This window comes from Numenius arquata, chromosome 5, assembly GCF_964106895.1.
Source record: "Numenius arquata chromosome 5, bNumArq3.hap1.1, whole genome shotgun sequence".
Classification (NCBI taxonomy): Eukaryota; Metazoa; Chordata; class Aves; order Charadriiformes; family Scolopacidae; genus Numenius; species Numenius arquata.
Window position 1 is genome coordinate 13,116,042 of NC_133580.1, and position 25,348 is coordinate 13,141,389.

The 25,348-nt window shown below is 37.1% G+C and overlaps 1 protein-coding gene across 2 annotated transcripts in view; it reads left to right on the forward strand.

The window, feature by feature from the left end:
• The window catches only part of TMEM164 (transmembrane protein 164), a 43,464-nt gene that overhangs the window by 2,445 nt on the left and 15,671 nt on the right, over window positions 1–25,348 (forward strand). Inside the window, exons 2-4 of one of the 2 annotated variants that reach the window (XM_074147221.1) lie at window positions 13,750–13,799; window positions 15,468–15,534; window positions 24,843–24,921. In XM_074147221.1, coding sequence (XP_074003322.1) covers window positions 13,750–13,799; window positions 15,468–15,534; window positions 24,843–24,921 — 196 coding nt within the window. The remainder of the gene's footprint in view (window positions 1–13,749; window positions 13,800–15,467; window positions 15,535–24,842; window positions 24,922–25,348) is intronic. The other variant, XM_074147222.1, reaches the window with a different exon arrangement.

Genomic DNA, 25,348 nt, shown 5'->3' on the forward strand with positions numbered 1-25,348 from the left:
TTTTTGTTTGTTTGTTTTGTTTTTTTGTTGGTTGGACTCAACGATCTCAAAGGTCCCATCCAACCAAAAATATTCTGTGATTCTATGATCTTGGAAATACTCAATGTTTACTGGAAAAATTTCCTATTAATTCTCTAGGAAGAAGGTGAGGATATGTTAAATTATGATTTGAAAGTTTAATTGGCTTGATACGGTATTGTAATATGATGTTATGATAAGTATTCAGCAAAAGCTAATGCTTATACAGAAATGGGGGAGCTAATATTGTTTACCTCATTTACTAATGCTCTCCCCTAGGAAGGCAGAGACTTAACCTCTGTAGTCAGGCACGGGCAGTTCTTAAATCTCTTTCAGACCAATTGTGAAGCTTTTTTTTTTAAATAATCCTATGCTAATTTCTCATTAGAAATGGTGTTCCAGCATTTGTGAAATTGAGAAAATGGATATGTCAGCAAAATTAAGAAGTCATGCCTCTTCATCCTCAAACAGATGTATTAGAAATAGGCCTGGGCTTAATGTGGAGAATGAAAATGGCTGCAAAACCAACAGCTTTCAGCTGAGAAAAAGAAGTGAGATGCAAATGTAGTCCATGATTTCCATCAGCAGAAAAGTAATACATAGAAGGTGTAATCTTGCAAGCATTGTTTTTCTGGCCTGAATTTGCTGAGGGCAACAGGTTGGGAAGATTAAATACATGAATTTACCATTTATTCTTCAGTTATGTTCTTACAGTAGTTTGTACTTAATCCTGCTGCTGCGCCTAAGCATCAGGATGAGCAAAGTAGGAGGTGAAGAGATGAAACATGCTACAACAATAAAAGTTATTTCAAAGGGAAGCCAACAGTAGCTGTTGGTAAAGGTCTCTTCTTTCACTCAATTTCTGTTTTCCCTTTCTTCAGGTGAGACTGTTTCACCTCAGAGCAACAAAGGCTTTGGGCTCTGAGCCAAAAATATTTGGAACTGGAAATTATCCTTCAGATTTTCTCTGCATAAAAGCAAAACTCCTGCTTTTAAAAGACCTAAAACTGAAATGAAATCACAAACCAAAATGGGAATTACATCTGTGGTGCATTTGGGCAGACAAAACTGTGTAATACAGTGGATACTGAGTTCTACAAACGAGTCTGTTTCAATCAGGTATCTTAATTTCTGCCTGTGATGCCAACCTGTGTTCAAATCAAATCTCTTTCCTAAGTGGGAAGAACTAGTTTAGATGTGTCATCGCAAGGATGAAGTGTCAATCAAATGAGCATATCTAGCTGCCTAAACAGTCCTCATGGTTAATCATATTCAGAGAATATGTTGCTGTCCTGCCACCTAGTTGGATTATCTAGAAGCAGTACTGCTCATTTCCAGCCCTGGTCTTGGGTTTGGCTTCTGAAGAAAGAAGGACAATACTGTTTCTTCACCAGTGACGTTAAGTGCAGCATCATTGAGAGAAAAATACTTCATTTTATATATATATATAAAAAAATATATATATATTTATATATATATATATATATATATATATATATATATATAAAAAACCAAAGATGAAATGGAAGTCTCTGTGGCTTCTTTGACAGCCCTTAGATGGGGATGTTTTTGTGCAGTACAATATTTAGTATGTGGTGCAGCGAGGAGTGGGAGTCTATGAAGGAATTCATACTAAGCTCTTAGAGTGGTCTTACTGAAAATTATTTGGATACATCTATTAAAAAAACCCAACAAACCCCACCGCTTTTTAGGACTGAAGTTATGATTGGACCAATGGTAATGCTGTAAACTTGGCATAAAATGCTGTCCTAAAGGGGAAACATTAAGTTCAATAGGGTGTTGCAAACCTATCCTCCTTCATATAGCAGGAAAAAATTCAGCATATGTTTAGGGGATCAAGTGTTATATTTTCAAGACATTAATCCTTTTCAGTATTTTAGAACCCATAATTATGATATTGAAATTGAATGTGTGAAGGAAATCTTTTAAGTTTCTTATTCAGCAACATAAGAGAGAGGATTCAGCCGATAACCAATTACAGCACTATTGATTTCTTTAAAAAGTTTTGTAAAGGAGACTTTTAGCAGCAACCAGAGCACGCTTGTTGAGAAGTGTATAGGTAAGTGTTATCTCCCTGTGTATGATAATCAAAATACTTACAGAATTGCTTTAGTGAGGTGAAAATAAAATGTCTTGCCTTGCAGTGGCAAAACCAATTACACCAAAACCCATTTGTTTATCTGTTCCATATGCTTTAAAGTATACATTTTAAAACTTTTCAATCAAAACACTTGTGTTCATATAGCAGTTCTTCATTTCAGGTTCAGTGAAGATGCAGTCAGAATTTCCATCAAACACTCTGTTTTTCATTATTTGTTCCTGTACCCCTATTTTGTAATTTCTGACACACATATTTTGCAAGCTGGTATTTACCATCAATGTAACTTAATGAAAATGGATAAACGCAGATGTCTCTTGATGTCTTCTAACACATCAAGCTGGAGTTAACAGGCAACTAAGATTAAATGTAGACAAATCTAAACCAGGACCCAGAGATAAAATTAGTCTGTATTGCAAAAGAGAAATTTGGAAAACAAAATGTAAGGAAAAACTATTATGTGAAGCTATCTAAATCAGAGTTTGTGGGTAACGGGCAGGAGGAAGTGATCTTGAAAGGTCCTTAAGACTATGTGATTTATTTTTTTTTTCCTTTTTTAAATTACAATTTTAGGTTTGTGAGTTGGATCTTGAAGCTGGTAGTTTTAATTTGGTTTCTTGGAGCTTCGCTAAGACTATTCAGTTCTGAACACTCAAGGTTATAACTGAGCAGTTTGTAGAAATTAAAAGTGTATGTGTAAATTTCTTGAAACCTTGTTTAGGGAAGTGGCAGAAACATGACTGTAGTCTAATACCAAAATGATAGGTACAGCTAGTCCTTCTCTTAAACTGTTGTAAATTGTCAGCTTCCTTGATTTTAATATGCTAATGCCTTCTTCCAGAAGGTGATTTAATACCAATCTGTAAAATTAGTTTTGGGATTATTTTTTTTTGTTTTGTTTTGAGAAGAGGTTTGCAAATGTTCTTCCTTCAGAATCATTTCTCGGTGGTAAACCCTCAGCTGGTAAGTTGTCATAATTCTATTCCAATTTTACACTGAATTATTGCACTTAAGACAGTTTAGAACTGACATCCATCTGAAATAAAGAAAATATTTTTGTAGGAAACACTGGTATTGCTGGATGGTTACTTCAATCAGTGATCTTTTTTAGCAAAGAGAAGTAAACTAAAGGGGAAGTGATAGGTGGAAAAAAGGCAAGGAAAAGAAGTATAGGGGAGTCTAGTTTTGTCCAGTGATCTCAATCTGATTTTTGCATAACTAAAACCAGGGCTAAGTGCATCTGCAGTTCAGTAAATACTAAATCCTGTGTTCACTATTTCCAGTTTTAGCTTCTTCAGAGACCTGGATCCTTTCTGTCCTCTGCAAAAGAAGCTACTGTGTTTTTGGAAACAATGGGTGTTTTCAGAACTTACATGATAAACATAGCTTGACTGAATTCTGCATCATTTGGGAATACGTCCCAACATATAACTTGTTAATTATCTTCCTCTCTCCCCTTCTCCCTTTTTTTTTTTTTTTTTTAAACCTTGGAAAAGATCTGATTATGTGGTCACAACTATTTATTGAGCTGAGGAAAAGCTTTTATGTCATAATTTTGATACTGTATATAGTTTGTTTCACCATATTTTTAGTAAATCCCGTCATATAGTAGAGAAATTGAGAAATATTAATATGAGGCAAGGCAAGGATTCTTAGTCAGAAATAATAGTAATTTTTAATTTAGTATAAAAAGAATAACAAATGTATCTAAGGCTGTGAACCACAGTTTTCTTTGTTTGAAGAGATTACAGTTCAGCCACTTTAACTTATGCAAGCTTTGGCCAGTACATGCTTTATCTTGAGCTGGAATTGTGCGTGCTTTAGTCAAGGTGATAGGGATCACGGTAATACGCCCTGCTGCCAGTGAATGTTCTGGTTGAGGAACTGGAGTTTAAAGCTCTAAGTTAAGCCTTTGTTTTGAGGTTGCTAGAATCTGGAAATACCTGCTGTGCTTGAGGACAGAACGCATACTTTGGTAATTCTTGCTTTTATTCTGTGTATTCTTAGAATAAAAATATAGAATAAAGAGTATAAAAAGTGGGGAATTGACAAGAAGTAATCTTACTCTCTAAAAGTGAATAGGAATTGCGTGACTGGAGATTCTTGATGAAAAAGGTTAACTTTCTCTTACCCCAAATATTTACATTGAGGGTTATTATTTAAAGGCCATTAGATTAATAATTAGGAAATCAGATATTGGTTTGTTTTGATGAGATCATCATAGATTTAAAGCAAATATCAAAGTGTAACGTATGTACTTTGAGCAACATGTTGTGAAGAAACAGGCCTTTTTAAATTTTTTTTCCTCTTCTGTTTCTTTTTTCTTTTTCTTTTTTTTTTTTTTTTTTTTTTTCCAGAATGGAGCTGTTAATTGTTTCAGTTTACTCTCCAGTGTTGTAATGTATCACTATTGACTTTAATGTATTTTTAGGGTGGATTTTTTAACATTTAGCAGTTTGTCACACCTTTCCATGTAGCAGCTTAAACTGATGTTTCAGGAATAGCTGCCTGAGGCCTTTAGGAACTTCAATGGGGCAGTTGACTAAATCAAATAGCATCAGTAACCATATTGGACACCTTATAAATTCCAGGGATTGGGATGACTTTCACCTAATGATTTCCATTCTAACCTGCTCCTTCGTTGTCTTCCTTGCGCTGCTGTAAATGTTTACACTCCCGGTCACAGATGATGAGTTTTACTGCAGTGGTTGTACATCAGCCACATCCACTGTAGCAATTTGAACTGTGTTGATGTTTGCCCAGAAAGAGTTCTGTAGGGTGAATTTGAAACCTGTGAAGAGTGTAATGGGACTCATGTTTCTCGTGACACTTCCTCAGGGCTTTAGATAGATGTGGTAAGGGTTTACATTAATTCAGATTGCCAAGTACTTAGTGTCAAGTAAATTTAATTGTTTATATTTTAATACTTTGGTAGTTAGTGAAATGCCAGCTTAGATTATCAGGAATATGGTGTTACACGCCTTGGAGTTTTATGGATTGTGTTACTGTTTCTGTTTCTTTGGCAAAAATTATCTGTAATAATAAAGCTATTAGATGTTCATTATCCTGCTGTTTTTAAAGGTTATGAATTTCTGTTGTAAAATCCTACAAATTGAGGAACTGTGACAAGAAAAAGGTATTGGTGGCTTGAGGCAGAGTAGAGCAGGACTTTTTCTATGACGGTTTTGCTTCCGTAGGAAACTGATGTGAAACATCATGCTTGGGGAAAAAGTAACAAAAGTGAATGCATGTGGCTATGCAGATGAGAATCTTACTGTGAACTCATGCAAGCTTCCACACTGTCACTGACAGATGAAAATGCAAGTTAATCCAAATTCAGTGCAAATTAAATTTTCTTAAGAAATTGGACTTTTGAATATATATATATATATATATATTTTAATTCAACCTTTTTTTGTTATTTTACCCCCAGATAAGTTTTTGATTGTCAGGTTTTGCTAAAACGCTAAGCTAGGAGTGGGGAAGGAAGTAACCCACTACTAGTGAACGGCTGGTGCCAACAATGATTAGAGAAAAAAGAAGGAAAATAACCTCAGTGGCACTTTTTCTCTGAAATACTAATTCCTAAGATGTGATAACTAATGCTACTGCACACACAGAAAGACCTGAGTCTTATGTTAATAATTAATCCTAAAATACAAGAATTCTAGAGATCTTTCACCTAAGACTGTAAAAAGGGAAGAAGTACAGGCTTGTCGAGCAAACAAACTAAGCCTGTAGAAAGGGAGGCTAATCTAGAATGTCCCAATCAACATATAGAATTTACAAGACGTTAGATTGTAGAGGGTGGAAATTGTTCAGTTTACTACACTTCTTTCATCACTGGGTAGAACTGGGAAAGGAAGAGGCTGGAAGGAGGGACAGGCAGCTTTTTCTTTTCCCTTAGTCTGCTTTATATAACACAAACTTTTACCATAGTATTACTTAATGCTCTGCAGCAATGTTGCTTTGAATCACGAGTATTCTTAATGCTAGATTAACAATTCCACAGGACATATTAATTAATCCCTGAACCTGTCTGACAGCTGTGGCAGCTGTGGTTTTTATGCTAAAACATGAAATACATTCAAATTGGTGCTATTAAGCAGAGAGAATGTAACATCTTTTGATATCTGTTCTCTTTTCGGATTTGTCAGTCTGAACTTGTCAAACCCCAGTTATGTGAGGTTTTTTGTGTTTGTTTTAAGTTATCTTTTAGAAGGCAAACAGATGGCTTTTAGGTTATATGGCTCTCCTGTGCTGAATTTATAGTTTATACAAAAACAGTTGACATCTAACATACCTAGATGCTGAATCAAAGCCATATGATGGAGTTGTTAAACCATTACCTTCTGATAAATGATAGAGTGGTTGTTTTGAACTTAATTAAATAATTAATTTTAGAGATAATAAAGCCATTTACATCTTTTAAATTATCCAGCTGCTTGAATGTTCCTTGCCTTACATTTTACCATTGTGGGGCAAAATGGATGGTTTTCACACATATAGTAAAATACACTTCACCACTGAATGTTAGCCTTTTAAACATATCTTTTAATCTCTTCTGCTCTGGAGGGCACTTTGATACACCTAAGAAAGGGTGAATTTTTTTTTTTCAGTGCAGATTGTCTAGAGCTTATCTCTCCTTTTTTTGTGTGTGTGTATCTTTTTTAAAATTAATTCCAGTTTTGGATTAATCCAGTTTCCATGAATTTTTCACATTGCTCTGAACATTGCAAGTAGAAATTAAAGTCTAACCTCTTGAAGTTTTAATTTGGAAATAGTATACTAAACTGATCAATTTATGACCCAGTTAAGTGATCATGACTGGAATTTTTGAAAAGAAGGGTACGTTTCCAGCCTGCTGCAATGTGATACTGAATCAAACAGGCAGCTCAGGCACAGACAAGCTGCTGCTTTGAAAGGTAAATGAAATCTGTGCTGCATATGTGAGATGAAGCAGTTTTACTTGTAGCATGCTTAGCCAGAGACATCTTGTAGCACCTTCTGCCAGGAACAACTCTACTCAGACATCTGCCAGTGTTCCTATTGATATTTTAAGTGCTCATTCGTGTGATGTTTAATCTGGAATGTTTAGAGTTGTGTGACTTGTTCTTTTCTTCCCCTGCTACCTTTTCAATTGTTATCTTTTGTCTTTTTAATTTGTTTCTGATCGAACAAGATGATCTTTGTGTTAGGCATCTTTCTGTCTCAGCAGTATGAAGACTGTTGAAGAAAAGCCTTTCATGACAAGTTCTGACTGCACTCTCTGCCTCAGTGTACTAACTGAAAAATAGCGTCATTAAAATACTTCTGAAGGGAGCTCTTATGTGTAATATTTTGTAGAGGTTTGGAACGTTTTGGAATCAAAAAAACCAGGGAGATTTAGATTAGATATTGGGAAGAAATTCTTTACTGTGAGGGTGGTGAGACACTGGCACAGGTTGCCCAGAGAAGTTGTGGATGCCCCATCCCCGGAGGTGGTCAAGGCCAGGCTGGATGGGGCTTTGAGCAACCTGGTCTAGTGGGAGGTGTCTCTGCCCATGGCAGGGGGGTTGGAACTAGATGATCTTCCAAGGTACCTTCCAACTCCAACCATTCCGTGAAAAAAAACTGAAATAAAATCAGTGAGCTCTCTCTATTTAGAGTGCTCATGGAGTGAGGCAATAACATTCAGTGAATAAAATGGTATCCAGGCATAGATATTTGAAGAGAAGTTTTACTTCAGTTCAGAGACAGTATTGCTTTGATGCCCTTCTGTTGCATCCTTTTTGAACAAAAGGTTGTGCGTATCTTTTGAGAATAGCTCGTGAGATTTTTTTACTAGTCTTGATTTTTGAAATGATGATTACTAAACCTAGTAGTGGCATGTGGCGTGCTTACACATCAAAGAAACAAGGAAGTACTAGACATAGGAGAAAATTTGGAGCTGACAAATTATTTTATGTCAGTGCTCTCAAAGCTTTTGGAACCTATAACATAACAAATATATACATCCTCGCCAGTATCTGAGAGTTTTCCTAGGCATAGCTCTAACATGTACCACAGCCTCTCATTTTAGGTATTTAATTAACTGTTTTTAGGTTCTCTATTTTAGGCAAGTCATGGCTCAGAATGATAGGCTGGCTAAAATGCTTGCAGGCATGCTAGTATAGTAGATTTTAGCTACTGTGGGTAATAGCTCACTAATATATTTGGGACTGTATGTTGAAGTTTGAGTTTCCCAATATCTGAGTATGTTGGAGTTGTACTAAGGCAGATTTAGTAAAATCTGCTCACCTCATGATCTCTTCCTTTCCTCCTCCCTTCCCCCCCCCCCCCCCAAAAAAAAAAAACAACAAACAACAAAACAAAAAAGAGTAGTCCATAACAAATGTACCATAGAGGCACTGCTGGATTAAAAACAGAATTATACAACAACAAAAATCTTCTCCTTTCTTACTATTTTCAATCTAGCAATACAGTTAAATGGAAAATAGGAAACCAGATATGTTTGATGGTTTGTGTGCTTTACTTTTTTCCACTTCTTTGTACCAATGCACTTGCCCATTGCTGCAGTCTACATGTACAATCTCTAAAAGACATTGAATAACATTTTTTTTGTATGAACTTAAAATCAAATAACAGAAACCTCTAATAGCTCCAAATTAATGTGATAATTGCAGCATGTAATACTTGAAGTGCAAGAAGTGAAAATACTATCAGGGGTTAACACTGCATAGAGATTAGGAAATTTGGTTGTATTAAAGGGAGGTCAGATTAAAGTTAGTGTAGTTCTTTTTGGTTTCATGATGTTGCAATCTCTTGTGGATTTTGGGGTGTTTGTTTCAGTACTGTTTTTTTTTTTTCCCACACATCTGCAATTTGGGTACCTATTCCTGTCATATTTTAGCACTAGGAAAGAGGTATAATCAATTAAAAAGCTAACTGCAAAATACTACCTTATTTTGATTGTAATTTAGCCTTTTTTCCCTGCGTGTGAGTTTGACTTTTAACTAGAGACACTATTGCAATGTCAAGAAGTAATTTTTTTGGTAAATTCTGACTTCTAAAAATGAGTTTAGGAAAAAAGATCTGTTTTTTTCCAGCTATCCAGTTCCTTTTTAACAGTAGTGTTTCCCGTGTTTGGCTATGCTTTCTTTTAGCGATTAAAAAGGGAGCGAAATTAACAGGGATTTGTGGAGGGCCAATGTAATACTTGAGGATAGCTGCTTATTGCTGTCTATCAAATAAGTTTTCTGAATAAACTAATGCAATGGTATCTTCTTATTGTCTTCAGAACAGTCCTTTTACATACAGGCTCTTCTACCTGCTACACTGAGACAAATGAATAATACAAGCAGATTTAAGGAAATAATGATTGTTAAAGTTCACTGAGCTCAAAAGGTATTTCTTGGGAACTCCAACAAATACTGAATGACAGGGTCACACATGTTTCTTTTAGAAAATTTTAAATTACTACAGGCAGAAAAATAGCATGGGTATTAACCTTCTGGGTGAAGGAGCAATTAAGCAGTGCAATCCTGTACATTGCAGTCTCCAAATCATCACGGCCCTGCTGATCCATCACGTGTTGTGGCGTGACCTTTGTGTTTGGGCTTATGCAGCGGGGTGCTGGCCATGCAGTTCCTTGTGCCAGAAATATTTCCCATGGGGATGGACAATGATATTTATGGTCTTGCAGAGCAATTGGGAAGTAGATTGACAGAATTTCTTTTTCATCTGGGTCCTCAAGGTTGAAGTGAACTTCAGTTTACAGGTTGACCAGTGTTACGAGTGTCCTTGCAGTTTATTGACTGAGAACAATTGTAGAATCTTCTGGTCCTGTGCTGGTGAAAGACTCGGACATCCTGACTCACAATATTGTCCCCACCTAGGACTTGTTATCTATACATTTCCTCAAGGCCACTCACAGTTCGGTACCCTCTCTTGGTACCCTCTCTTTCTCTCAGTCTCGTTAGCCTATAGTCTTTTGCAAATTGAAGACCATTAATGTGTTAATCCATGTATGGAAGTTGTTCTATACTTTTTGATCATTCTTGTTGACCTTGGTAACCCTTTTCTAAATCTGCTTTTTTTTTTGAGAGAGAGAGGGGGAAGGTAAAGGGGAAGGGAATGATCAGAACTGTTCCCAGAATTGAGCCTATCAGACAATGTATATTTTATAGCTTATTTTTTCCCTCCTAAAAATGTTACTTTTGTGCATTTTGGATTTCTGATTAATTCCTTTGTCCTTCTTTTTGTTTGTAATGTGAAAACATAACAGGTTACAGATCTGACAGAATAAGGAGGGACATTGAAGTTGTTTCTTAATATTTCTTCTAAACTGGAAAATTTAGTTATTCTGCCCTGAACAAGGAGAAGCCTACTTCAGTGTGCTTTAAAAGACTTGCTGCCCTGTTTGCATTGGATCTCCGTGATGTGCAGGCGCAGGGGGTAACATCCGTGCTAGCCCGAGTGACTAAAACCTTGGGAGTTCCAGCAGCAAAAGAGAGGCTGGGAACTCTTCGCAGCCATGCTGCTAATTTAATGTGACATTGTTTGGTTTATAAAACATAGCTGTTTCCTCCTGTGAGGCAAAGGATTTTATTTCCAGTATGACAGTGAAATGTAATATGATTATGGGATAAGTATGCAGACACTTGCAGTAGAGCTTGTGAGCTTGTCTGCTGTGAACTAGGTATTTCAAGGCTGCTAATTACTCTGAGCTGAATGTTGATACTTTTTATAAATGTTTGAATCTACTCAGTGATACAGTGATTTGGAAATCAGATACAAGGGTGTCTTGTAACACATTCTTTTTAAGAAGTCGATGTTTATTTATCACAGGAAGTATATACATCTTTAGAGAGAAAATGCTTGATGTTAAACTGCTAAAAGTGAAACATTTGAAGATCTATTCATTATCCTGAAGTTTTAACATAAACATTCTAGTTACGATTTCTCTGCTGTCATAAAAAATGGAAGGCGGGCTTATTTTCTGAAAGGTCCCTCATAACAGAGGGACTTGCATGCTTAAAAATAATAAATATTTATTTTTCCCTCATTAGTTCCTCAAACTGTGTTTCTTGCAGTAGAGTTGATGTAAAAATAAACAGCTGTGAATCTTGTTCTCTTTTTGCCTGTCTCCATGGTAGTGAAGTATTTTAGATTGTTATGTCCATCTCGGTCTTTGTTACAATGCCATCCTTTTTTGATACTAGCTATTTCTTATCCTCAGTGGTGAGATTCAGACAGCACACAGACTTGTATTGTACTTTTTGCTCTACTGTGTGGTAGTTGGAGTACTCTGCAGTGTGTCAGAAAAAGAAATCTGGTGTGATTAAGACATATTTCTGGTTTGACTATTTTGTACATATAGATAAAAAGGTCAATCTGTCTTTTTTGTTTGGTTTGTTTGTTTGTTTGTTAGTTAGTTAGTTAGTTTGGTCTTTTTAAGATGTAGGAAATAAAAAGAAAGAAAAAATCTGTATTGGAAGAACAGAGATTTTTTTCCATGAAGGTTGTGAACTGTGCTTCAAAAGAAACATGTATCTTCTGTCAGACTTCTGAATCTAGGGAAATCATAAAATAATCTTAATTTAAAACTCTGGATGAACTAGTGAGACTCGAAATATCATATCTCCTTTTGCTGACATACAGCATAGAGTGTTTAAAAAGATTAACTAATAAATGCAAGTAGCATGGGAAAAAGTAGTTATTATAAGAGACCTGTAGAAGACATTTATGGTCTCCAAAGAAGAGAAAATATAGTCCAGAATTCAAGGAACGTTAGTTTCATTAGCAAGTGTATTGCAAAAATACACAATGATGGAATAGTGAAGCATAGTAAGTGTCAGACACTTTTCCCAGAAGACACATGGGCCTTGTGTGCAAGGTGATACGTAGACCTATGTAGATACGTAGATTTTTTCTTTTTTCTCAGCACAAAAAAGTCATCCGTTACTGGATTGTCATCATGCATCTGTTATGTTCTTTTACTCTTTAAGCTGCCTTGATGAGTTGAAATTACTGGTTTCCTAAATAGAAGAGTTCAGAGAAACTCTGATTGGATTTTAACAGTATTTGCTAAGAAATGCCTTGGGGTACATTCAGTGAAATTTAATCGCTGCCTCTTTCTTGCTGTGCCTTTGTATTCTTGCTGTGACTTACAAAAAACAATTCGTGTGCGTGCATGTTCTAAACAATTAATGAGACTGACTTGAACTGAACGTACAGGTAAGTGGATCAGAGAAATAAATGGCTATATGTTAAGAACTTGCACTGAAAATAAAATATTTGTCATTACCATACAAATAAATGTACAAATTCCAGCAAGCGCCTTTTATACACAAGGGCTCAGTAGTGTGATCTAGACTTCAACATTTCTACTGTTGCTGCTGCAAGTATACATGATCTGGTAGTAATTAATTAGAATATACATCAGAGGCCTCTTCCCAGCCCTGCAGCACTTCAAAAAAACATGTTTGGTGAGTTGTCTAATCTGACTCGTCCACAAAGCAGACGTATTCTCCAAACGTTCTCACTTGAAGTGACTTAATGATAATTTGTTTTGTAGGTTGGAAGTGAAAGAATCTATTGTGAATTTATTTTAACAACAGCAGTAAAAAGTGTGATCCATTTTTTTTTTCTCATATACTTTTTATCAGACCATAGGCCAAAGTTTCTCTTTGCAGTAGTGAACAATATTAAAAAAAAAAAAAAAAACAAAAAAAAACCAAACAGGATTTTTATCACTGAACCCTTATGTAGTAATCTTTTCATATCTGGAGTAAGACTTACTGATAGGAAGTATTTTAAGTAGTTGTGAGAGGTTTTGGACAGCAGTATTAAAAGGTGATTAAATTTAAATTAAAAGGTGACTAAATTTAAATTAAAAGGTGACTAAATTTAAATGGGGCATTGTTGCAAATCAACAATACTTTATTACATAAATATTTAAATCAGGTCCTATTTATTGTAGGAGTATGGCCTGTAAAGAAAAACAACCATGCGGCTCCAATTGTATTCAGTTACTTTCAGTCTTGTGACACAGGTAGCTAATAACCAATGATGTTTTTACAGTACTTTAAAAATACTTTATTGAGTGTCGCAATGGACATATTTAAAGATGACCACTAAGCTTATGCATAGAGCAGATACTGTGGTAGCCTTATTTTGGGAAGCATTAAGAGGCTTTTGTAGACAGCCATCTCGCATGAGATCTTCAAGAGCTGTGTCCTGCGCCGCTAAAGTGAAGCCAAGTACTGTCATTGGAAATGCTTGGTCTTGAGCACAGCAAGGACCTTATTGTGACTGAGGGCTAAGGGAGCTGCTGTAGTAAAGCGATATCTACTTTATGAGAGACCCTTTATAATGACAATATCAAACAGAATTTGACTTGTTTCTTAAGCACTGGCAGAAGCCAAACCCTGGGTGCTGCTCATACCGCTTAAATACTTTTATATATAGGTAATATGAGACCTTTTAATTTGTTTGAGATTTTTAGTCTTCTCTAGCTCTGCTGTAAATCGGTTCTTCTTTGTGACATACAGAACTGTGAAAGAAAGATATAGAAAATGGAGTCTAAAAGAGATCATGTCATTAATTTAAATTTGTTTCTAACATTTCAGATTTTTCTTCTTGCCTGCCCTCCATGTCGGATTGCAATGATTCTCTTCAGGTAATGCCTCTTCCTTACTATATTTCTGTCTACTTGCATAATGTATTTTAGAAGTTAATCACAGCTCAAGTCATAAAATATTAAGATACGTATCCAGTTGGAAAGGCACATTGGTTGGATTGAAAACTGACGTCTTGCAAAGCGTCAGGGCTTAAGTGGTGGGAGTTGAGCCCCATACCCTCGGTTCTTTTGTACTGGTGGTTTTGGCCTCGCTTAGCAGCATGGATTAGCTCAGTAACAGACGAGAATGCAGGCGTCTTTCTACAGATTAATGTACGGCCTTGTGTAAGTTGTGGCATGTGTCTTGTACCTCCTCACTAAAAATTAGTAACTGGGCTTCATTGAGGCCATGCATACAATAAGTGTCTAGTTTTAAAACTGTGGATTTAAGTTAAATAGTGAAAGCAACTTCTTGCTGCCCTGGGTATTTCTCAAACCTATGCAATCTTTTCTAAAACACTGTGTATTGTTACTAACTGTAGGAACCACAAGAGTTTCTAATGTGCAGGGAGCTCTATTGGACTATTGCGGTAGAGTCAGTAAGCAGCTAAGGCGGGTAACTGGTCATTGTGGGGAGGGTGACAGGGCTTCCTGGGCAGCATAGTATTCAGGAGTGGCTGTGATTGCCAGTTAGCTGTGATGGCTGTGATTGACAGTTAGCTTGGCTGTTTCTTCTCTTAGTCTAGGCAGTGACTGGAAAAATGATGCTGGGGGGCATACCTCGTGAATTATTCTGGAACTGCTACTGTCTGTCTGCAACTTTCCTGCTGTTCCTAATTTAGGCAGGGAGCAGGCTGAAAAGAGAGATGCTGTGTTAGTGTCTCCATCTCAGAGAGTGCGAAAAGTGTGCCTGGTCTCCAGGAAATCCTGGGTTTACTCTGGACTTGCAAAAGACTGGTCACAGAGTGGAGACCACAATATTTGTTGTTTTTCAGAATGAGCCTTTCTGTTTTCTAACACCTGACAGCATATAAATTACATTTGAAAAACTGTTTTGAAATTTTGCCCTTTTATTTCCTTAAGTTACTTTTAAATTCCTAACAGTCTATGACAGGCAGTGGTTGTAGACAGTTTATTCTTTACTTTGTCTCTTAATGTAAAGTAGACTGAAACAGTACTGATACTGGTTTTGTGCTCTTGTGATGCAACAACTGTACAAAATGCAGTATTATACTACTACTTTCCTGCCTTCTTCTTTGCTTAGGACTTGCTGTTGCATTTTGACAAATGTAATTATTTTATTTAAGGGACTTCTTCCAAATTCCTGAAGCTTTACTTTGAAGCTGTACCATTATGGAGTTAGACTGCAGGAAAAAACTTTATCAAATAGGCTGTTTTAAGCTCTGAAAGACAAATGAACAGCAAAATTCCAACTATTTAGCAGCTTGCATTATGAACGGGATTAACACAAACGGGCAGTACAGGCTTTCTAGGAATCCAAAGCTCATTATAGAAAGCAGTCCTAATTTAGGAAATTATTTAAGTGTGTATTTAAAGAGAGGTTTTTGTCCTGGTTATTTCATTTAACAGTGGCTTGATTCAAATTCAAGCTAGAAGAATTTTCTTAAATCTCTTGCTACCTTTTATTGAATAGATACTACATAAAATATGTGAAAACATCACATTTTATTTCTGTCCATGAAAATAATATCAAACCTCTTTTATAAGGCTGCAGATGCATATGCTGAATGGGGCCCTCTTGGCATTGCTGTTTCCTGTTGTTAACACACGCCTGGTGAGTGTACTGTACTTTTCCTCCTTCTTTTTTATTTATTTCTAAAAGATCTTTTTTGGAAAGATATTAGATCTTTGCTTTGTTTGGCCTTTTAAAGTTCATTTTACTAGGCCATAGGTTCCTGCTGCAGGTCACTACAATAGACCCAAAATATTTTTGGATTTTTTTTGTGTTTATAAATCAATGTGGAAAGCTAACACCGCTGTATTCCAGCTGTAGGAAAAACTACTTTGTCAGTTCCATCCTAGCTTTTAAATGGAGGGAAAACTTAATGGCTTTGAAAGATCAAAATTCAGTTTCAGGCGTTTCAGACTAGATGTAAATGTAAGGTTTCTCAGGCATGGAAAATACCAAATGTTGTTGGCTGTCACCCCTTCTCCCCCAAGATTAAGCACAGCAGGTTTCTTTTTTTCATCCAGGTTTTCAAATCTGCTGTAAAACTCCTGTCTCCTGGACAAAAAATTAGGATAAGGTCAAGGGAGGTCATCCTCCCCCTCTACTCTGCCGTGGTGAGGCCACATCTGGAGTACTGTGTCCAGTTCTGGGCTCCCCAGTTCAAGCAGGACAGGGAACTGCTGGAGAGGGTACAGCAAAGAGCTACAAAGATGATTAGGGGACTAGAACATCTCTCTTACGAGGAGAGGCTGAGAGACTTGAGTCTTTTTACTCTGGAGAAGAGAAGACTGAGGGGGGATCTGATCAACGCTTATAAATACTTGAAGGGTGGGTGTCAGGAGGATGGGGCCAGTCTTTTTTCAGTGGCGCCCAGAGACAGGACAAGAGGTAACAGGCGTAAACTTGAACATCAGAAGTTCCATCTAAACATGAGGAGGAACTTCTTTCCTGTGAGGGTGGCAGAGCCCTGGAACAGGCTGCCCAGGGGGTGGTGGAGTCTCCATCTCTGGAGACATTCAAAACCCCCCCTGGATGCGTTCCTGTGCAACGTGCTCTAGGTGGACCTGCTTTGGCAGGGGGGTTGGACCAGATGATCTCCAGAGGTCCTTTCCAACCCCATATCATTCTGTGATTCTGTTGGTGTCCCCTGTAAGATTCTTAAACCTATCGACAGTTAATGGTAAGAAAAGTTATCCTGAGTCTGAGCCATATGAAGTATTTCTAAGGGTTATTTTTAAGAGCTGTTATGCATGAACATGTAGGGGGTGTGGGTATGTGTATATGCATATATGCCTCTACGTGCTTGTTCATTTTTTGGTATTTGACTTATTTGCAAAAAGCTATTGTTGCAGTTATTTACATGCCTGTTTTAAGATAGAGTTCACTTAAATTTATCTGCTTACATGTTTCTGGTGCCTGGATAAAATACTTGTATTTATATCCATCTGGTGAATTAATGATATTATTAACAAAATTGTTGTGGACTTCAGACTCCATTACAGATCTCGTTAGTGGCTGTCCGTTAGCAAATCTTGATTGTCTTAATGAGATTAAGTATAAAAATCTGCATTTGTATAGAACTTTATGGCTGATATGCTATGTTCATTGGCCACACTGGAGCTAGGAGACGTGAAAACTGACAGTTTTATTGTCGGCTTGTAAATGGTTTCTTTTCTCCCCTCTTTAAGACCATAAAATTTTGCACTGGGGCACAGTTTAGTTACTAGAGAGAGCATAATATATCTGTAGGCTTTTCCATGTTAAAAATAATCTTCCATAAAGCATGACACACACATGCACAGGAGGTTGCATCATACTTTTCAGATTTCAGTGGATTTAGTAATATAATAACCCTAGAGTTCTTTCAAGATTTACATTGCCCTTCCTAATCTGATAACTACATATATTCTTTTCTATGCTATAACGGCTTATGTGAAGTTTGCAATTATGTTTTAATAAAACTTGGTACTGCTGAAGAGGCATCAAATGAATAAAACGAGTGTGTTTTTCTTGATAAGGAGAACTCTTTTATTTTGTATTTCAAACTATCTAGTTTTTAAGTAAATGTAAACTTTAGCATAACAAAATTATTATTATGGGTAACCTTTAAAGGATAAAATAGTGAAATATTTAATAAACCATTAGCTTGTATTTTCTCTGCCATTATCATAGATATCATTCATATTAGGCCAGTGGTGATTAAACGGGAAAAATACAGACTGCTTATATAAAATACTCTCCTTAATTAGGGATAGAGGAGCCAAAGGATAATGTCCAAGAGCAAATATTTTTGGAATAAATACAACTTAGGATATTTTTGGCCTAACAGCTGCTTGCTAGGCTGTTCTTCTTTCAATGTTTCTTCTGGCACGAGATAATGTGGATGATGTTTTATGGCGCTGCTACTTTAACCCAGATTCTCTCGTGACAGGCACACATTCTGCTCTGCAACTGTCACTGTAGGTGTTTACACTGACATTGTCCTGATAGCAATAAATATATCTTAAAACTTAGTAGGAAGTTAAAAAAATCACAATAATTTTGTTCATGTTTGTAGTATCTAAATGAAAAACTTTTGATTCAGTCAAGAATTATTGTGTCTCTATGTCTCAACTTTTTAATTTCCATGTTATGGTATTTTAAGACATATTTTAGTGTGTACAAAAATTTTGTATACTTCATTATCTCTTTAAACACTTGTAATATATAGCGTGTGGCACAAAGAGCATGAAAATTTGGTGAGTTTAGAAGTGAGGAGGGAGCTGTTTGAGACAGAGTTCTGAGCTCAGTGAGAGCTGGAAGGCAGGAGGCTGTTGCCTCCCATCGCTGAGAGATTGTACCAAATTGATGTATTGCCATAAGCACCAAAATGCCTTGCTGTTACCTTTCATCATGTAAAATGTATTTTATCCTTACTAGTTATTTGATATACAGCTGGATGTTGTCGTCTTGTAGGTAGTTTTCATTGTCCTCAGCTGACATTCTCCTAAACCTGTCTCTTTCTTCCATGTGGATTGCCTGTTAGTTATCTTACAGGCAGCAGATGATCATGGGTGAGCTGTAGTCTCTTATTGGAGAAGTCCGCTAATTTAGCAAGTTCAGCAGTAGGCAGGTATGTGCTAGCTAGCAAATTGTGTATCATTATGAAGATGAAAGCGGTGAGATGCAGGAGAAAATATTAGATGTACAGTTTTATTTGTACATATCAATAAACTGAAAGGGGCAAGAGGCAGAAGATACAGAATGAAAGGTAATCATTACTTCACCAGCTGATGGATGTTTGTTTAGGAACTAGTGGGTGTTAGGATTTTGGTTCTAAGTGTTAACCTGTTCAAAGTAATTTCCAGAACACCTCTTACAACATTTTGTGGCACATTCTGTTCTGTTAGGGTCACATATTTTTGCTACCAATTATGTTACTTAATGCATTGCAAGTATTCTTTTTGTATATATAATTCAATGCTAAATTATCCTGAAAAATAAATTTTTGGAAGCTTCTAGCATAATTTGACATTTTCCATTTTCTTGTAATCTATCTGTTAAGAATTTCAGTAATTTCAAACCTATTCTTAAATATTAAGATATTAATATCTTAATATTAATCTGTTGCCAGTGGAAATGGAGAGTTGAGATATTTGTTGAAACTACAGTAGAAAGTTTCTAGCGTCTGTTGTTTTAACCTTTCAGTGGCATTATAGTCATTAAAAATCTTGTTGGACTGAAATGGGCACCTGGGATAGTGTTCCAAAAAATGTAGCCTGAAAGATGAGGTCAGTCTATTCTGTTTTTTCCAGGGAAATGTTTTCCTGCCTTGGCATGATGTTGAGGTGCTAACAATTAACAGTCTTGAGCAACAGATGGGCCCACTTCTATTTATTTGGCAATTAAATATTCTGGTTATTTGCTGCATTATTTACCATGTGCTGATGGAGTTAAATTTTGTGCGTTGGAATAGTCATTGGATGAAGACAAACCAGTTTGTTTCTTATTTAGTTAATGTTTTTGTGAGTTCTTATTACCCTTTCAGAAATAAAGAGTATTTTAATTTTCTCTTGTAATTTCATTCCTTTCTCATGATGCAAATCATTCTTGGCCAGCATTAACAATTCATGTGGCAAATAGGAGGGTAATCTTTTATGACCCTTAAGTAAATAGAGAAGAAGGTGCTAAGGGAATCGGATTGTTAGGCTCCCAAGTGGGAGCCTAGAAAGGTATGAGAGGATATACAGCAGTAGAAAGATTTCTTTTTGCTCTGTATTTATATTATATGGAATACAGTGTAGGTCCTGATAACCTAGCTATGCCAGTAAATTCATTTAACTGCCACAAAGACTTCCAAGTGTTTGGAGAATAACTGGTTTTGTTTGAACTTTTATATTGCGTTAATCAAATTTGAAAGGAAACTCTTTCCGCTGGTTTAAAAGTGGGGTTTTTTTGCAAGCTGATGTCCTGAAAACGTTGATATAGATAAAGTAAAAAACAGGACATGTCCCAGAGGTGTTGGACTTCTGTCTCTGCTCACACAGCCAAGATGGTGCAGTTTTCATGTTTCCAGAAGCTGCTATATTCTATTATTAGAACTATTTGGCTCGAGAGGTACGCGTTCTAAATCTGTTTTAGGAACAGAACCATACTCTGAGCAGTACTTACAGTGCACTCTATGTAGCACCTCTGATCATTGCCTGCTGCATATCTGTTGACTGTTAAGGTAATAATTCACTGTACTAAATAGTTTGCCTGAAATGCCTGTGCCTTCACAGAAAAATTGAATAGTTTATGGTAGCACATTATGTCATCTCTAAACTGGCTTGATCTAGCTGGCACAAGGAAGAATAGTTGCAACAGGTTGCACTTGGGGGCTGTTGAGAGATTGTGCTTTGGTTTCTGCATCTTTCAGAAGAGACAGTTGCCTAGGTAAAGCAAAATCTGTGCGTGAAAGACAAGCAAATGAGGAATTCATTCCCTGCTCCCCATGGGCAGGCAGGTGTTCAGCCATCCCCAGGAAAGCAGGGCTCCATCAGTGTAATGGTCACTTGGGATGACAAATGCCATCGCTCCAAACGTCCCCTCCTTCCTTCTTCTTCCACCAGCTTTATTGCTGAGCATGATGTCATATGGGATGGAATATCCCTGTGGACAGTTGGGGTCAGCTGTCCCGGCTGTGTCCTCTCCCAACTCCTTGTGCCCCCCTAGCCCACTTGCTGTTGGGGTGGTGTGAGGAGCAGAAAAGGCCTTGACTCTGTGCAAGCCCTGCTCAGCAGTAACTAAAGCATCCCTGTGTTACCAGCACTGATTCCAGCACAAATCCGACACATAGCCCCATGTCAGCTACTGTGGAGAAAATTAACTCTATCCCAGCCAAAACCATCACACCATGAAAAAAAGTCTCTTAAAACTTGTCAGAATTTGGCTACATCATGAGTTGGAATCCTGGGGCCTTGCCCTACCTGGATTTTCTAGAATTCATATACCAGTGAAAATGGTGTTTCTTTTTTTTACCACTTTTTTACACTTACCACTGTGTTTCTTTTTTTTTTTTTTTTTTGGTTGTGTTTCTGGTCCCCTCACCTTGTAGCAGGGTATTATTTCTAGTCCTGTGTTCCACGGTGTCTTTACTCTCCAGGCTCAGCCCAAGAGGTGCTCTTTGATAAGCTCTCACGAGTTCCGTAGCTCACCCGTGCTAACACTGCCTTTGGCAGCAGGGGTGGAGTCTGATTCTTTCCCTCTCTCTATATATAACCCCACGCTAACAGGATTAATTGGAAATGAGAACTAGATAAACTTAATTGATAAAACCGATCAATTAATGATACTTTAAGGGAATTATAATTCCCTGCACTGACTGGACTGTGTAGAACAGCTGAGAGGGTGAATACTGGTTGAAACACCTACTTGAAAGAGAGATTGTTTATTTGGACTCCTCAGTATGCATTCATATCAATTAAAGGCAAGTAGGTGTATGGCAGGGAGTTTGGATGAAACGCTCTGCTTCTAAAATGTAGAAGGAATTGCTGCAAATAAAACCTGGGATGCTACTTCAGACCGTCATGCAGACAGGTGACAGCCCTGCTACTCCTTTATTTCAGGGGGCTTTGCTGTTGACATTAATGCCAATATTAACACATTTTTTTTCCTCAGTCTACTCTTTCCCAGTATTAAAATATATGGGAATGTCTTTTCTGATCTACGCCAGATGTACACCCGAATAACGTACCAATAACTGGAGCATGGATCAGCTTCTTGGGTGTTTGCCAGTTTGGATGTATGCTGGAGAAATGAGTCCCGGTCAGACTGGAAATAGTCTGTTTTCCAAACACCACTTGTGTTTAGGCTTAGATTTTGTTTTGTGTTGTTTTCCTTTAAGTCTTCATGTCTGTTTCTAGACCATTCTTCTAAGCTTCTCTGGCAGCTGTTTCTTCTCTGCTAAATAAATAATTTGCTATCACAATCCTAAATATGCTGAGAAGTAACCAGGATGTTACATGGGCCTGGTAGACATTTGCCCCATGATTTTTGTATTGTATAGCTTTATATAGGTTCCTTCTCTCTGTTTATTCTGTTTTGTGGTCTGCTTTGCAGGTAAAAAGAAAAACCTATGTTTCTGGCCTGTTTCTTTGATTACTGATTATGTTTAGGAAACTAGTTACTGAGTATAGGTTATGAGTCTGAGTTACTGATTATGTCAACCAAGGTGGCTGGTACAGAGTGACATTTTGTGTTCCTATACACAGAGCTCAGAAGAGTCTGTCTCAGTAACAAATATCCAGTGATTCTGAATCTCTCTGGGGACAGGGGTGGTTGAAGAAATGTACCATGAACATCGTTGGTTTGTTACTAGGGAAATACTGCACTTGAGGAAGGCTGCAAGGTTTCCACTGTGGCATCTGACAGGAGAGGACAAGTCTCTTGGGTCCTATGAAGAGGGTCTGCTTTGGACACTGTTGGAGTCTGGGTTTAAATACATGTGGCCTTCACGAGTGTCTATGGCCAAATATTATTAGAGGGACCAACTTAATATTTTTACTTACTTTGTTCTGTAAGTGTTGCTTTGATTTTTTTTAATTTCTCAAACTTTACCACTTGCTGAAGTACTTACTTGTTTTCACAAGGAGGTTCTTTAAATCCTAGATTGATGGATGATCCCTTCTACCTTGTCTTCACTTGCAGTTTCTCTTTCCGTGTAAAAGGTACCTATCTGCTATCTATGAGTGGGTGTTCTATTGATAAAACAATTTATAGACAAGACCTTTAGAGCTAGGCGAGTCAGTTGCTCGGTACAACTTTATAGTTCATCTTCTATGTTTGTTCATTTTCTGTTTGTTGTAGTCTGGCTGTACAACTTGAGTGCTTGGTTGTACAGAAACTCAGCTTTTGCAGCTCTGCACCAGGAAATGCACTTGCATAATTAGCCAGGCTTCAGAACAAGCAATCTTTCATAGTCAAAAAAAGATGTTTTGTTTTACACAAAAAAAATTTTGTCAACACTACTGCAGCACAACAACAGTTACTCTGTTCTCGGAAGTGTTGTGAGCGTCGTGTTTGTGTAACTGGCCCTCACAACTCAGCGAGTGTAGCAGCCACGGATACTAAATAGAGAATGCTCCTTGGCAGGAGTGAGTGCCTCACGTTGTGTTGTTTATAGCTGGAGCTATTGTTTCTGAAGTGTGCCTGTTCCAACTGGGAGAGGTGCAGCTTTTTCTCCAGTTAGGGAAAGTAAATTAAGAGACTTTAGCCTCTTCCCAAATAATTTTGATTCCCTCACTTTTCCCTCTGTGTCTTTCAACAAGGGAGAGCAGAAAGGGTTCAGATTCAGGAAACCTCACAACTCACTTGAAGTTCTTGCTTTTGCACACTATTATCTTGCTTGGTTTTATGTTTTGATACAGAATACTTGGAATGAAATAACCCAACAGATTGTATGGAAGATTTTTTTAGCCTGGTCTCCCAAGAGCTGGCTGAACATCTTGGAGGTTGCGGTCAGGACAGTGATAGTGTTCAGCTGGGGAAATTCACTGGCAGAATCCAGCTGTTGGTTTTAGCATCTTTTACATTCAAAATAGAATATAAGAATTGTTGAATTTAAAAGATCACTATATTAATTACCAGCTCTTTATTGACTGCTATTTAGGAAGAAGTCCAAACTCTGTTTCAACCTCTCTTCTGTTGCTGTAGAAATTTTTGTAGTGACTCTTTCAATGCTATGACTCCAGTGTTTCAGAACAATAATAGAAAAGGAAGGCATGCTTTTTTTTCCTTTATTTTTTCTTCCCATCAGCAAGCCACGATGGTAGGTCTTGCGTCTGGATTCACTTTAGCCTTTAGAGTGATAGAATGAGTCTGCATTTGAACCCAAGCTAACGGCTTTGTGTTATTCCTGGGAGATTTCATACTTGTGTGGTGGTTTTGTCCAGTTTTCACTTCTGAAAAATAATGGAAAAGTATGTTTTTCCAGCTTTGTAAGTGAGCTGCAGCAAGAAGTTGAATTCTGCACTTTGAATTTGAATCTTTCCTACTACTGTTCAGTTTTAAACGTGTTGCTTTAGTTTAGCTTTCAAATACAGTGCATCGCCTTTTCTAACTGATAAGGAGCAAGAATTAGTTGGGTCTGGATTAAGGGGCTCAAATTAAATTCAGAGTTGTGGTTCAAGTTATTTTTAGCCCAGTATTATTTTAGTGCGGTCTGTTTGACTTCTCCTCTAAGAAGTAGCACGAATTCAACTACTAAACACACAAATGACTAATTGTAATTTCCCAAAAGTTGTCAGCAGGTGAGAAATACCTGATTTATTACTAACTGATCACTTGTTTACATACATATGCAGTTTCTCTGTAAAAACAATAAAATATCGGTTATTTTATATTTGGTGAAAGTTCACAGTTTCACACATGCGTGCAGATTGCCATAAATCAGGTTTTTTGATCTTTGCACAAGCCGCCTCAGTCATACTTTTATATATTTGTTTATATGCTTTTTATATATAAAAGACCTCATTTATAGAGCTCTATCACTCACAAGGTAGCAATTATATTTTCTTTCGAAATAGGCTGCTGTCATATGGGGTGTGTATAGTTTCTGGTTTGATTACTTTAGGGTTTTGCGTTGTTATTGGTAATTTATGCTAACTAAGAAAGGGAGAAGAGCAATCTTGCGTTATTCTTTCTTTGTTGTGCTTCTGGCTAATTTTAAGAATTGTCAACTTGAAGTGCTGCATTGTGTTTGTGGCAAGGGGAATGGAATGGTACCATTAGCTGCACTTTCAAAGCCCTGACTATTAATGCCATCTCTCTGTTAATATACATAGATGTAAAATAACTGAACTGAAGGGATTGTCATGGGTCATAAGGAGAATGGTTCCTTGTAACTCAGTTGCTAGTGATAAAAAACGTTTACAAATATTTTCTTTTTTCCACAGCTTCCATTTGAAATGGAAATTTATTACATCCAGCACGTGATGCTGTATGTTGTGCCCATCTACCTGCTGCGGAAAGGAGGTAGGTTTGCAATTTACTCTATGCATTTTGAATTGGGCCCTTGCAATGAAGAAGCTGTGCTTCATGGTTACCACAGGCTTTACTCTTACTCTTTTCTGTGTTGCTACTTCATAGTTTCAGGTGTTATGTTGGAGTTGTAACCCAGGTAACAAAGACTTGTGTCAGGCACTGAAATGGGAATAAAAAAATGGTCTTTTTCTCATAGGAATATGAAGAATATTTGCATAATGTGCGCTGGCATCTTGAGTAGCATCTCTGTCAGCTTGCAACATTCTAAGTTCTTGGTGGGATGTATTTTAAGACTTTTGCCTCCTTGAATGTCTCTTTAAGAAGTTCTGCAACTTAGAATGAGCTGAAAAAAAATTATTATTATATCTCCACATAAATATTAGTCGGCTAGTTAAATAAATTCCTGACATTCTGAAGT